A 15,483-nucleotide genomic window follows, 5' to 3' on the forward strand; every position below is an offset into this window, starting at 1 on the left:
ATGCAGAAATGCTATCTGAACTGTAAAAACATGTCATGTAATGGTACCGCTGCAGCGACTGGCTAATGTCCTCTGCAAGAAAACCAAATTACAACGTGTACTACAGGAAACCAAGAAAAAAAAAGTCAGCTTTGGGAATGTTTGGTCAGTTTTTTTTTATTTCATATTCAGAATTTTTCTTCCAGCCAAATAGTTCCAGCACATGACGGACGCATTCCTCTGAACCTCTAAAACCACGACTGTCAAACAGAGCATGAAACTGACTCAATAAGTTAATAAGGTGGGAAATTGTGCTTTTATTGCATCTGTGACATTAATAGCACGATAATCCTCAGAGCTGCTGACGGCGCTCCTTTGTACTTCCTCCACTGGCTATCAGACAAACAGGAGGAGATGGCTGAACTTTGTTCGCATCGGGCGAAAAAAATTGCTTCCATTGCTCTCAGCTTGAAAATGTCAGAACCCCTAACAACCTGCAGTACCTTCAGTGGAGGTCTAAGACATTGTTTCCCTCCGCTGAGATTTGTTTTTACGTAACAGCTGGTTCTGGTTCTCCCCCCCAAAAAAACCCCCTCACCACACCCCCACCGTCGAGAGCTGCCAAAAGCCAACATATGAACTTTATAATCAACTGTTGCGAAGAGCAGTGCCAAGCCGAGGAGCCGCGGCTTCTCTCAGATAAAAGGGATTCGTTTACGATTATTCTATTTTGCTTGATTTAATTATTAGTTTGCACTGTGATAACGAAGAAGAACTGCAAAGTTCGGCTTCGCTCCCAATTGGCTGAATGAAATCAATGCTGGTGTTAGAAAAGTCTTAGCAGGTACTAAAGCACACGGTGCTGCCGGCTACTTTCTGCCATGTGCTGGAGGGTGACTCACTAATTGAATTCATGTGGTATAATGTTTGTTTGAGATGAAAATGTTGCCATAAATAGCCCACAGTTTGATGCTAGTGTTGCTTCTTCTTAGGGTAAAATCTGTAGTTTGAATCTGAACGCAGACGACTGAGATTACTCACGTTTAGAGTAAATACGCTGAAACCAGGAGCTCTGATTCCCGATGACTACATGTGGTAACTTTCTGGAGCTACTGAGCGGTTTGACTGACCACAATGTGTTTCTGGCTGCAGGTCAAGAAGTACTTTGAGCTGGAACCGCTGGCCCGAGGAAAGCGCTGGATCCTGGAGGGCAGCACCACCGACAACATGGAGGCGGTGAAGGAGAGCTTCGGCCAGTTTATTAGCCTGCTGGAGGACAAAGACACAGAGCCCGCAAGGATATGATGCTAATGCTGCTAATGCTGAGAGACGTTAGCGGTTAACGACCACCACATCCTGCCCATGCACACACACACGCACACACACACACACACACTGATGCACACACACACAAACACACAAGAAAACACGGCAGATGTTGGCCTCTTTCTTTGAGATATGTATAGTATGTTATCCTCCCTTCACCGCGGCCTCATTTTTTCGGATCGGAAGAGCGTGCACGAGCAGGTCCAGCCCGACGGAGGAGCGTCACCGTTAAAGCCACCCAGAGCCAAGCAGCTTGTCAAGAAGAATCATCGAACTTTGCCAACAATGGAGATCTCTTGTACCACCGTTTGTGCCGTTGTGATCAATCAGTGGCACTTGGGACGTATGGCATTCCTTTAGCTAGCGTTGGACACTAACACACACACACACACACACACACACACACACACACACACAGTGGAGCCCAGGTTGTCTGTAGATATGTTTAACATCTCCACTAATTACTTTGCAGGATGTTTGGGTGGGCATGGCTGATGTTCTTTCCACTGAGAAGTACTGTATGGCCGTCGAGCGCGCTTCTCCTTCTGACTCGGCAACAACGATCGACGTTGTGTGATTGGAGTGCATAGTCCAAAGCCTCGTGTTATGTACGGTAGTTACATATCGGTGTGTCGCACCGTGTCTGAATATCTTAACCTGAATAGCGTAGTCTGAGTATCTCATGGAGTATTATGTACATGCAGAGAAGCGTGTTGCCGTGTACCCTCCTGTGCAGCCATACACAAGTACTACTAATCATGTGACTAAGTGCTAGGTGACTTTATGGAGTCCGTTCGGAGAAAGTGGGAACAAGTTTGAATGCTTTTATAAATGTGCAACTTAGGATATATTTTCTAGCTCTGTATGTTAGCCTCGTAGAGCTGCGTTGGGATTTTTTATATGTCACACATGCATATGCCACAACTATGAATTCTTTCAAATCAAAGACCAAAAGAGAAGAAAGCTGATGATTGGCTGGGCTGGACGTAGCCGCCAGTAGAGCAACGTAACGGATGTAGCTTCTCTTCTGTGTTCAGCAACTGTCATGTTTGTTTGTTTTTGTTTTTGTTTATTTTTTTTACAGTATGTCTTTTCTTTTTGCATTTGACATAATCCCTCTGAGCAGTGGCTCGTGACTGCAGCCTCCCATCAGGGCGGAATACAAACTATCAATCAGCCGCAGCAACAGCTGCATCTGACAAGTCCCTGTCCGACACCCTAATGCCTTCCAACTGTCTGGAGACCCCTCCCTGTCTGCTGCCCCACCTCGTCCCAGCCCGTCCCCACCGGCACAGCCCCTCCGCTCCCTGTCCACATTACTGCTCTCTGTCCCAGACGCCATGCTTCGGCCCGGCCGGCCTCGTGTGGACTCCACACCTCTCAAATGTATTCGCTGTGCCACAGGTGTGTGCGCTCGTCCCCGACATAGCGGACGCCGTTCACGCCTCGTCCCCATGTGCTTTGTATCCGTGTCGTTCTTTTTGATCAGTATTTTTGTCAGGTTTTTAGAGATATGATCACTTTTTGTACCTGATGTGAGAATTTGAGTGGATCAGTGCATTTGTTCGCTTGAAATGCAAAATAAATCTGTTGACGAGGGATTCTAGCGGCGTTGGGATCTTTCATATCATTTGTTCACACAGACGTTTTAAAACACTCACTGCAGTCTGTTTTTTTTATTTTTATTATTATTCAATCATACATTTTGTTTAAAATGCCAATTAAAGTTTTAAAAGTTAAAATCCTGTCGTAGTTGTTCTTTTGCTTGTTAAAGTCTTGCAGTAAATCTTTATAATATGAATGACAACATGAACATTTCCTCACAGACTAACGGTGGAACTGTGTCGCTCATGTTTGTAGGATTTGTGCAGAAATTTCAGTCCGACCAGGTACGAATTCAGGGAGCGGATTTGTTGGGTCTATTTTAGGTGAATATTCGTACAAGGTGCTATTTATACTCCGTGTATCAGTGTGAAATATGTGATGACCTGAATGTTTTCATTTGTTCCTGGAACTATTCTCCTCACAGTGTCTCTGATTCGTGATTTAAGGTGACCTGTGGAAACCTGAGACGCTGGAAGATAATCAGGAAAACGCAGATGAGCCAGTGAAGTCTGAGCCAAAGGGTTTTTTTTTGGCTTTTTTTTTTTTCAAGTGGTCAAAGTGGAGCAGCTGAAGAAAGTTTTGAGTGGAAAGTTAACCGAGTGAGACAGGAGTTCCTGATAAATATACTCCTGCTACCTCTGCCTCCCCTTTTCTTCTCCTTTTGCCCTTCTTCCCTCTCTTTCAAATTAACCGTGTGGCTTTAATACAATGTGTGTCATGCAGGTTGCCCTGGCGACTCTTTGATCCTGTTTTCCAGTCTCTGCCTCTGGGGCAGACGTGCTTCTCTTCAGTCTGCTGCACACCAGCTCTGGAAGCTGCTGCAGCCCTGAGACAAACCATGGGCTGCTGCGCTCGTCTCGCTCCCCTTTTATCTTCCTGTCGCACTCACTTTCTCTCTATTTTAAGTCCTTCTTTCTCTCTCTCTCCTCTACATTTTTTTTTTTGCTCAGGTTCTCTCCATCTCTCTGTCTCACTCTTACTCGCTCTGCTTCCCTTTGGTCACACCGAAGCAGCCCTCCCTCAGCATGGACATCCAGAGAGCCCAGGGGAAGGGAAGAGGCCGCGGACCTCGGTGAGGCAGCCCTCCCCGGAGAAAGACGAGAGACAAGAGGAGCTCTCACTCTTCCACTCCTCCTTGCCTCCGTCTCTCTCTCTCCGTCTGTACAGTTGGTTTCACTCCCCTGGAAAAGATGCAGCCGGTCCTCTCCTCCCACACTGAACCTTTACCTGCTCTACCTGTTTAATTGTCTCCTACGTTGCCGTTCCAGTGCAGTTATTTAATCAGTCTCCCGGTAACAGGCGCCATGTTTACTGTGATGGATACGGTATCTCTAGAAACAAGCAAGTCTCAGCAAGTAGATTTTCTTCTAATTCAACAAAATTAACGATAATTAACGACTGCCTGGAAGGAAGAACACAGACATTTTTAAATCAATGGCGGGCCTAATTGCTGGCAGAAACATAAAGCGAATTTGTGATTTGTTTTAAAAAAAAAAAAAACATGCAAAGAGACCATGAGGCAGACGCTGCACAGAAGCCAACTGAACTTGTGCAACAAGAGTTCAAACATGCCAACCGCGAGCAATTATCCGTATTATTAAACGAAGGCTGCAACCTGCATCATAGCTTTTGTCTTTTTGGTTTTGTTACACGTTCAGTTCATTTACAGCCTGGTTACAGTATTTACAGAGAACAAACACATGACTCATGGTTTTATGATATAGCACGTAGACAGACGAAGCCGTGTGAGGAGAAAATATTCTCACATTTAATCATTTTCAGTGCAGCAAAAACATGAGTCAGACGCTACAGTAACATTCCTGAGTGTGTTTTCACTTACACTTTACTTTCCCCTGCAAAAGTGTTTTTTTTATAAAGGGAATAATGTGAAACATATAACGTCTGATGTCTGTATTTCCAGTAGGATCTGATGAGCGAACGCTGAATCCAAAAACGACACAAAAGCAACAATATCGGCAAAGTGTTGGCGATCCGGTTCCTGAAGGGAACGTTGGTGCATCCAGAGCAGCTGCAGACTGAAGCGCTTGAATCAGGCCTCGTAGGAGTCAAACTACGTCACTAACGTCGCTCCTTTTGGTTGAGGAACGTTATTGTAAAGGCGGCTCAATAGATTGTTCGTGTTTTGGCATGTTGGCTATAATTATAAGGACCAAAGTGTGCCGCATACGTTATAATGACTCACCACAGGCATAAACAGATGCTACGAAACACAACACAACGAGCCCTGTGAGCTTTGTGAAATGCAAATGCGTGACCCGACGGGGAACCTAACTTTCGTTTACAAGGCAAACAAAAGCAGGCATGTTTTCTTAAACTCTGCAAAGAATGCCTTTTTCCTCTCCGTCTTCTCCCGTCCAGTGTGTGTGGCAGCGTTTCTGCTGATAAGCGAGGAGGTGGAACAGATGTTGCCCTGACATCCATCTGGGCCCTGTACCCCGGCTCTGCCTCCCACAGCCGATGCTCCATGCAGGACACTTCACCGCTCTCGGGGCCTCCTTCCCAGCCCGGGACTCGATCTCCTCCTCGGGAGACCCTCGAGCAGTGACGCAGCCCAGAAAGCGGCTTTGATGCTGCTTTCACTGGTGATACAAAGATACCAGGCGGTTATCAGACGGGACCTCGGGGTTCACTCGAGGTGTTTCCTTCTCGTTTCAACACTCTCCTGCTTCCACGACTCTCAAACACACACCCCTTTGAAAAACAAACACGAATGAGATGCATCAAAATGATGTAAGCTGGTGAGGAAATGTGCCGTGGATGAAATAATCACTTCCAGATACGCGGGATGATTGTTCTGTTGAGTCAAACAATTGGCAGCAGCGTGGCGTCCTGACAGGCGTCACTCCACGTGTTTTAATTCATTTAGCAAACTGGTAGTTTTGTTTGTCCTGAAGGTGACGGTTCTGTTTGACTTTGATGGATTAATGCACACGGAGGAGCAGCTGTGGATAAAAAGCATTTTTAGTGGCTAACGGCAGTCAGTTCTGTTCTTTACTTTCTCCAGGGTGAAGATTTTTCACTAAAAATCAAAAACTGTGGCTCATTTTAGACAATAGATGTATATTAATAAATAATAATCTGATTTTTTAGGATCTAAACGTGATTAGAAAGCAATGCAAACGCCATTAATGCATTTAGTTTTGTCAGTGACAGCCAGAAAGTCCAATAACATACCTGTTAAATATTCACAGTTTTGCCAGATACAGCATTTATTTTTCATCTCAGCAAACCAAACAACACGTTTATGTTTCACTCATTCAGTATTAAGTCATCAGCGTCCTTGTGATTGACATATTAAGTGAAACACCAGTAACTTACCAGCGTGTGTGCGTTTCCTTTCCTTTTTTTTCTTTAAACCATCTTTGTGTTTTCAGATGTGCAGCAGGAGGTTCCTCGGCGCTGACGTGAAAGCCGAGGAATCCCTCCTGGCGTGCACGTGATCCTGCAGGTTTGTGGTCAAACTGTAAAACTGATGAATGCCTGATAGATTCTAAACAAGTTCCTCCCCCGCCAAACGGTGAGCGAGCAAACTCTGCAGCGACACGCCACCGTCGGTACGACCGCTATTTAATATTATTCCACCGGATTTTTCCTTCACGGTGCTTCATGAGTCACTTGAAGTTTAACTCCTAATCTGAGTCACTTTTGTTATGTCTCACATACACATCATGGTATATGTGCACACTGGAGAATATTAAATTAGCCGGAATATATCTAAGTAATTTAATCGAAAGTGGAAATTGAGGCTATTAGGAGCCAAACCAGACAGCTGCTGCGCTCATTTCCTTCCAGTCGAACCCATTTGGACAAAGCAGGCTGCAGTCACACCAGTCTGACCTGATTGGTGACTCAGACTTTCTCATTATCAATTCACATTTTATTTATTTTTTAATTTTTGTCAGTGTACAATTGCATAAACCCTCCAAATTGTCTCTATTTCTGGAGCAGACCCGACCTGCTGGAACATGTGCCTGAACCTTAACTTCATCCACTGTGTCAGATTTATGAACCGGATCTTCAGACATTCAGGTACATAAATCTAAAAAAAACCTCCCCACCACCTTCCCCTTGCAACGGATCCACAGCAGGACAGTCTGAGTGAATATGAAGTTTCACAGGTGACAATAAACTTTTAAAGCTGTAGATTATCTTTTATGTTCTGTAGGAACTCCCGGATTCCTTTTATGACCCCGACGCCGGAGCAACGACAAACTTTTAGACGTTCTTAGTAAATAATCGAGCGGCGACGACCACACGTGGGCGATCGGCGGCTGCGTTTCTAAACTAATAAGATTCAGACTTTATAACTTTGTCAGAATGCGTATGAAGATGTTTTACTAAAGTGAAAGTGGAAATATTCAAGTTTGCATCACTCCATTAAAGTAAAAGTCTTCATTCAGCTGAAGCACATACATTCATCCCTGCTAGGAATATATTACCGGATTATTTTGAACACGTCACTGAAAATGCAAAGATTTCTGTTGGTTTCAATAAAACTTGCTTTAATTTCTGAACCTGAGGGACAATTTTGTGCACAAAACTACAACTTTAGACGACTAGAAAGTTCAATATTTGTCTCTGGATTGTACATTTAACTGTAAATTCTCCAGCAAAGTCCCTCAAAATTGTTTTTAATAATCGCGTTTGAGCAAATGTGCTGACATTTCCACCGCAGCAGCTCGTCAGTTCACTACATATGAGATGAGATGTTCTTGCAGGAACCCTCTGCGTGTTTGGATCAAACTTTTGTTCCTGGAAAAAAACGGAGGAAACCATGCCGTGCAATTCTCCTCTGGGCCTTTGTGGCCACCTAAGCGCCTCTTGTTTTTTCTGCGTGTTTGAATGCCTCGTCTGTTGGGTGACTTCCGTGGGATTCCGGCCGGCTTGTCACTCAGATTGTTTGTCCTGGGGACGAGATCTGTGTGAGTCCTGTTTCTCTTCCTCTCCGCTCGGCCCGAGTGCTGATGGAGACCCGCATCCCAGGTGGCCCACACATCAAAACAAGAGGGATCGCGGCTCTTGGTTTTCAGACAAACATCACTCACTTTCTTTGTTGTCTGAGGGACAGGGGGCACGGCGGTTTATCTCCAGAGGATCTCCCCCACTATCGCCTTCCACCGGCCCACTGCCCCGTCCCACAGGAGCCGCTAAAAGCAAATGTCAGTCAAGGAGAAGGTGTTGCATTCCTTCAAAAGGTCAATTAGTGGTGGCCACTGACGGATCCATTGCATGTTTGTGTCAAAATACGGGAACTATTTAAGAATCATCTTTTATGATCGTCCTGCAGGATCACGTTAACCCGACCGCACCGGCTTGTTTTCCGTCTCTTTAAAGTTCCTCTGTAGGATGACACCTCTGGCACGTTGCGGCGCATGTTTTGAAGATGCCTGCCCTGCCCTTCCCACATACCTACCGCACACAGCCCGTCCCGTCCGCCCGCCCTGAGTTATTATCCGCGATGCGCCGCATATGAAAGCCATTGCTGCCTCTGTGATGGGGGCCCAGTAGCAGCTCCCAGTGTAGCAGCTCCTGACCCATCTGTGCAGGTGATTCCTGCTCCGGCTCTTCCCCTGCAGGCCTGTAAGAAGCACCGTGTCTCAGGGACTTTTATGAGCGTGACCTTAACATGCCCGTCTCAAGTGGTCTAGACTCAGCGCTCCGTTTACTAGAGTCCTCGTCCCACTGATGGCTATCAGACTTTTCGCTTTTTACTAGTGACTCTCTCTTGTCATAACTCTTTGAAGACGCACCGACGTGACGCTTTGACCGTCCGTTTTGTGGACTTTGTAGAATTTACTGTCACGGCTCTGAAAAACAGGGCATAACAAAGGGGAGGTGGAGGAGGTGGAGGAGGTGGAGGGGGTCTGACATGCACTGCCTCTCTGCAGGAGATCACATGAACATGTGCAGCGTACAGCTGTGAGAAGGTGGCGAGGCTTTCATGTGGTGCAGATGCCAGCTTTAAATTACTATCAGCATCCAGTACAAGCTTCAGGAAGGAGAGCTCTGGGTGGAAACTGGCTGAGGGGAGAGTTTTCTACCAGACAGGTGAAATGAAATTACAGCTCTGCCCTGACTGATATTGTTTAACACAGCAAAGTGACACACAGCTCATTTAGGGCCTCGTTTAACTCCCATTAATGAGCCGACACAGTGAGCGCGGAGCCGCAAGTGATTAATCAGCCGCTAATATGTGGTAAATATTTAACAGTTGCCTATAAGTTTATTCTTTTATACATTATGGTCTGTTTGGTGTGTGGCGTGGCAGCAGGCCAAGCTCTGGAGGTGGATTAGCTCATTGAATCCAAACAGTTTACGGGGAAAGCAGCTCCGGTGACGACACTATGTGGGCAGCTTGCAGCTCTCAAAATACAAACCTTCCATGTGAAAGCGAAAAAAAAAAAGGAGAAAAAGTGAGTCTTCCGCAGTGACAATCTAGTAAACAGTCACTGCTGGGAGAGGGAACACCTGTGTTTTACCAAACTTTTGGCACGCAGCAGTTCGATCGGTGCCGGAGCCATATTTGGTCGAGTGCAAATTTAACGTTGCCCTTAACGTGATGACGAAACGCCGCCTGACTCAGGCAGGAAACTGCAAAGTCAGTCACAAATAAGATCTGAGTAAATAGGAGAAGGTGCTGAGATGATTCAGCTCTGCTGGAGTAGCAGGCTGCAGACACAAACACAGGCTGCACGGAGGGAATAAGCTTAGAACTGCAGCCAGAAATAGTGTTTAAGGTGTTGGGGATTAGGGTTAAATGTCAGCAAGGTCAAGTCAGAGACCAGTTTAGATTGGCTTAGAGACATTAGGTGGAAGGAGCTCGCCGGACAATTGCTCAACTGGCAGCTCGACTATTTCTGCACTCCAACGTTGCCTTCAGTCAAACTGACTCCAGCCTCCTTTTATCAGTTGATTCATCCCAACTTATCTGTAACCAATAAGCTGAAGCTTTATTCTGATTTATTGTAAAGATAAATCAACATTAAAGCCCCAAATCCACAGATTTATTCAACCTATTAGTTATTTCAGCACCTCTAAACTGATGAAGTCCAGGACCAAACAAACCCTGAGATGAAAACCAAATGTGTGGCAGCAAACGTCTTCACGTGTCGTCGATGTTTAAACGTTTTGCATCGATTTGAGAATCATGAAGCGTCTCCAGTCCAGTGTTTTGGGATCACATGGCAGCGCTTCCTCTGTGTTGTTGTGAGGATTGAGCCTAAACTTCCTCTAATGGGATTAGCCGGCAGGAGAAACCCAGAGGAAGGAGATATATCTGCTCCCTTTACCTGCCAGATGGTAACGCACCCAACAACAACTGTGTCATAAGTTTATGATGCTTTGCTTGTTTTCAGGAACTTTAAATTCATTTTTTTTCCTATAAAAAACAACATATGATCATCAGATCCCACATAGAGATCATATATTATATATTTTTTAATGCATTTCATTTTAATTTAATAACAAACAGAACTACCTGATTGACTTTGTGACTTGCTCAAGTTTAGTAATCAGACATTCAACAGTTCAAAATATGTGATTCAACTAATTTATTTTAGTTTTACAAGTAAGAAACTTCAGCTTTGTTTTGAAGACGGACTCTGCAGTTCAGTTAGCATATTAAAATAGTCAGCGCACGCCAGAGTCTGGACTGGATTCGTGCTTTTCAAGTCCGCGTGCAGCCTCTGAAAGCGGATGTTTCTATTCACGCCACAACAGGTACCGTTGGTTTGCTGAGTCTCATATCGGACACAGAAGAAGACTCGAGGCTCTAATGGTTGACTCCAGAAAGCTGCCACTTTGTGCTTTCTACAGGAAATAGCTGCTAGTTACAGGCCGAGCTGTAGCAATGTGTCAGATTGAATATGTTTGAGGTGTGCCGAGCACCGTGGGTGAACGTAGGAGTTCTGGAGAGTTTAGAACACCATCGACGGAAAGCATGTTCGAACCAGAGCTCCACGGCAGCAGTGACTTCGACGACAGCGACTTTGACGATGAATCCTAAAGGTGTGGATGCAGAGAACTGTTTGTTTTCAGTCGCAGCACTTGCAGGGAAGAGATCTGCAGAAAGCTTCCATGTGGTCCTTCACCAATTTGGGTGGACGGCTAAAGTGACATCACGGATCCACGGCGGGGACGCGTGGACACAGAAAACATGAGTCGGCCTTTATTGTTCCTCTTCTCCCATCTTCCCTGCCTTCCTGCCTCCTTCCCCCTCCTCTCTGTTCTTTGCACAAACTCAAATGTGCACCGAACATGCTGGAATAATGTTCTTGTTTGTTTCCCAGTCGGAGATCCAAGGCTGTGTATGAACTCCAGACGTTTTTTTCTCAACGCGCACACACAGAAGACAGCAGGCGGACTGAGTTTTACAGCTCCTAAAACCACCGCTTCAGATCCTCCAGTGTCCGTGTGCGGATCAAGTCGTCTCCTCTGAGCCCGTCGAGTCAGTTTGATTAGAGTCTACTGACGACCCAGCAGCTGGTTTGCTCCGTCATGATTGGACTTTTTTTTTTGTTGTTCTTCATTCATTTATAGCTGAACCACTTGTAGAATTATACACGAGTCCATGTGTTTTTAATGGCCGCATCATTCCTTCAGATAATATTTATAACATGTAATTCAGCGGGACTGAAGGAAGTTAAAAGAAAACTAACAGGAAACACACGATGAGCGCATTAAAATATTACCCGCAGTTATTGAACAGGAAGTTAAAATTAGCTCCTCTTTGATCAGCCGCAAGTGTTGTTTTCATATTCAAGCTTCATTTGTAATCATCTTGTTTAAAGTCTTGTGCAGCACTTTTGATATTTAGAAGTAAATATGCAAAAAAACCAGATCCAATGCAGCGTACAGGACGTAATACTTCAGTCACTCCAAACCCAACGAGTGTATTTGCTCTGATCCGGTTCCATAAATTCATGCGAGCATCTTACATGAATGCTAAACTCACAACCTCCCGGCGTGTCAACACACACAAATTAATCGTTTAGTTTAAATGCAAACTTGTTCAATCTGTTCTGGATCTGCTGCACAAAGACTCTTCTACGGCTGCTTTCACCTGGACCAGCCCGAAACAAAAATGATCTGCTAGAAATTAAAGGAGTGACATTCCTGCTTTCTCCTCAGTCTGTCTCTCCTGTTGCTGCCCCGCGGACAGCCCTCCTCCTCCCCCCCTACCACCTCCAACCCCCAGCCCCCTGAATTAGCCTGGTTCACATACACAAGATTAAGTAGCAAAAGTGACATCCAAGACCAATCGGGCCACCCAAGAGAACCGCAACCAGCGGAAAGGCTGTCAGAGCCCCCTTTTGCAACATTAATCTTCAAGCCTCTCCTGCACTGCCAACTCACATCTCCTTCAAACAGGACAGGGAGGTAGAAAACTGAACTTTTCCCTCCCTGAAGGTTTTCTCCTCTCCATCAATTAACTCTTTGGGGGACAATTCATCGTCACCCGCCATGTGCCAGACAACTTCAAACACCGGCAAAATGAATTGCTTTTCCAGACATTTTTAAAAACTCGTCTTCAATGTGGCAACGAGGAGATTAGAGCGGACCCCGGTTCAATTTGTAATCCACCTAAATGCCTCCGAGAAAGACATGTGAGGCTGAAATTACACCAGAAATTATGCTTAAGCTTGATTTATGTCCGAGGAAACTGCATTTAGCTTGTCTGCTGAGGGCTGCGGAGACGTTTCTATGGCCTGTTTCAGCCATTAATGAGACGTTAACGTTCGGCAGCCGAATTCATCTCAAACGTCAGCGGACACGGAGGGATCAGCGGCGCGCTAACCGAGCTACTTTAACCACCTTTTGTCTTCCTTTCTAACCAATAGCATCTTTGATCTCTTTCAGGAGGATAACTCAATGGCGTGAGCGGGCGGTGGGGGCTGCGCTGACCTTCTGCGGGGGCCGTGTCACGTCCAACCTGATAGCGGTGTGAATAGGAAAACAGAAAAGATGAATACAGCAATTGATAAATAGCGGAACATGAGTGTGTTATGGTGTGGATGCCTTTAGTCCCAGGAGAGGGCCTTCCTAACCCCAGCCTTTCTTCTGGCCGAGACCTGAGAAGCGAAGGGGGCTGTCGCGCCATCTAACAGCGTTCCTTTGAAGAGAGCAGCGCTGGAACCAAGCAGCATGCCTCAAATACTTTCCGTCTCTTTGCACATGGCCGGAAACCTTATCAGTTGGGATATATCTGCTCCAGAGGACACGTCTGCTGATGTTTTATATTCGTCTTATTGTCAAGAAATTGAACAAAAAGAGCAAAACCGTTAGCGAGTAACAGCTACCGTCTGCCTAATAAATCCTCCTGTCATCCAAAAGCAACAAACTAACACACCTATAGCACCGAACACTTCCTCCTTCATCTGCTTTATTCTGAATAAATCAACGCTTTGCCAAGTAAATCTAAAATCTACCTATACAGTAACACTCTAAAGTTTTCTGCTGAAATATTTTTTGCACAGTTACAGTTCAAATTAACCGAATGAACTTTTATTTTATTGCTTTACTGTCGCTCCTTTTCCTCCAACCAATCACGTATCAAATGACTCGTCACCCCGGTAACCCTGAAAATGGAGGAGACGCCTCAAAGATGTTATCAAAGACGTGCCTTTCTCTTAAACCTAACCAAGTAGCTTTGGCGCCTAAACCCTAACCAGCAACTAAAATATTTAATGTAAGAATATTGGTTCTACACCAAAGTTCTGTCGTGGACTTCAGCCTCCACCTCGAGACTCGGACACGGTGGTTCCGTCAGGCTACAAGTGTCTCCTCTGATGTTCTAGTCGTAGCTTTTGGGGCAAAAATATTTTTTTTTAGTTTGAAGAATAAAAGCAAGAAACGAGAATCCAGCTTAGTTTTATAGGAATGTCGTTTTTTAAAGACAAGTTGCAATAAATAAATAAATGTATGAATCCGAATAGTCCCCAATAAATGCATCATTTACTCCTCTTTGAGTAATGTTTGCTAGAAACTACGGCAGCGCCCAACAGATTTATGGAAGTAGTTAGAAACCCTCAGGCTCAGTGATGAAGAGCAGGATTTCCTTGATTTTGTTAATTGTAAAGAAAATACAAACTGTGGCAAAAATCAACGAGATAGATTAATAAAATTACAGAAAATTCTAGAACATGTTAGTCTCATGCAGGTGTTTTGGTTTTATTTGTCCATTTCCCCCTGATATCAAAACATGATTTAAATCTGGATGTTATCTGAATGATGCCATCAAACGTCTTTGCATCGATGTCTCAGATTAAAACGATCCGACATGTAAACCAGGACTTGCCAACAGACCTGGCGGCAGCTTCAGTCGGCCTTGTTTGAGTTGGACAGAAGCGTTCGGTGACCTTTCAACTCGTGAGATTGATTCTTTTTTCTTTCTGTTCTGTTCTGTTCTCGCCGTGCGGATTGCTTTTACACCTGGCTGAGATCTGATCACAATGTGAGCTCCAGCGCCTCCGAATGTGGTCTGGCTGATAAGTTATCCAGATACAGGCTGCATGTTTAACACCAGGAGTAAATGGGGTATGAAACCGGAGCTGTCACTCCAGTACAATAGAGGGCAGAGGAGTTCTGTTTGTGGGGATCAGACTGTTAAAAAAACACAAACAAAACAAAACAAACCTCTAACATTCTAAAGAAACATTTTTCTCTCTTTTTCTTTTTTAGGTAAAGATTATGTCGACATTTTTCAAGATACTGTAAAGACGAGTTTATTGTCTCTAGAAGAACATCTTTATTTTATTCTAACTAGTATTATTTAAATGTTATGAGCACCATAATAAAGCACAGCTCACATCTCATGTGCTCGGCTAAAATTAAAACCTGCAGCAAACAACATTAACCCCTCATCAGGCTGAGATCTGTGGATATCACAGAACAAATATAAAAGTAAAGCAGTCGGGCTGCTTCTGAAACTTCCATCGTGTGAATCTGTTTTTCTTTTGGTTGTTTTTTTTATTCCACATTTGGCGCGGCCACACAGCAGCAGCAGTTCCTCGTGTTACACTTGCGCACGGTTTCTCGAGGTTCTTGGCAGGTCGGCCGCTTCGAGCATCTTGGAGAACTCGAGATCAGGACTCCGTTGAGGTCACACCATCTGCTGCAGGACTCATTGTTCTTCTAGTCGCTGAAGATAGCTCCGCTCCGTGACTCAGGCTGTGTGTTTGGGCTTGCTGTCATGCCGCAGGACGGATCCGGGAACCTCCCTGATTATGGCCGCGTGATGGATACGAACTTAAATATCTGAAGTGCCTGAGACGTTATGCATAGAAGCGTCTATATTGACACAGTAATGCTTCTGGAAAACCTGCTACAGAGCCTTTTATGGATAAAATAACCAGACAGGAATGTGTGTTTGAGGCCAATCTAAATGAAGTAAATACCTGTAAGGTCGACAACATCATCAGTTTGATATGAAATTCCTAAAAAAAAGCTATTTATCAGCTTTTTGTTATGTCTTGTTGCCCTCAGAGGCCTCGTACACCCTGAGATGTGACGTCAGAGGTAGCACGAGGTCAGCAGCAGGAGAGAAAATCCACT

General features: G+C 44.9%; 1 protein-coding gene across 1 annotated transcript in view; it reads left to right on the forward strand.

The window, feature by feature from the left end:
- Positions 1-2,906, forward strand: part of LOC103367210 (ADP-ribosylation factor-like protein 15) — a 109,114-nt gene extending 106,208 nt beyond the window's left edge. The window contains exon 5 of the mRNA XM_008295175.1: positions 1,132-2,906. Within this exon, the coding sequence (XP_008293397.1) occupies positions 1,132-1,284 (153 nt within the window). The 3' untranslated portion in view covers positions 1,285-2,906. The remainder of the gene's footprint in view (positions 1-1,131) is intronic.
- The last annotated feature ends 12,577 nt before the right edge of the window (positions 2,907-15,483 follow it).

The sequence above is a fragment of the Stegastes partitus genome, unplaced genomic scaffold (assembly GCF_000690725.1).
Source record: "Stegastes partitus isolate 25-593 unplaced genomic scaffold, Stegastes_partitus-1.0.2 Scaffold1027, whole genome shotgun sequence".
Lineage (NCBI taxonomy): Eukaryota > Metazoa > Chordata > Actinopteri > Pomacentridae > Stegastes > Stegastes partitus.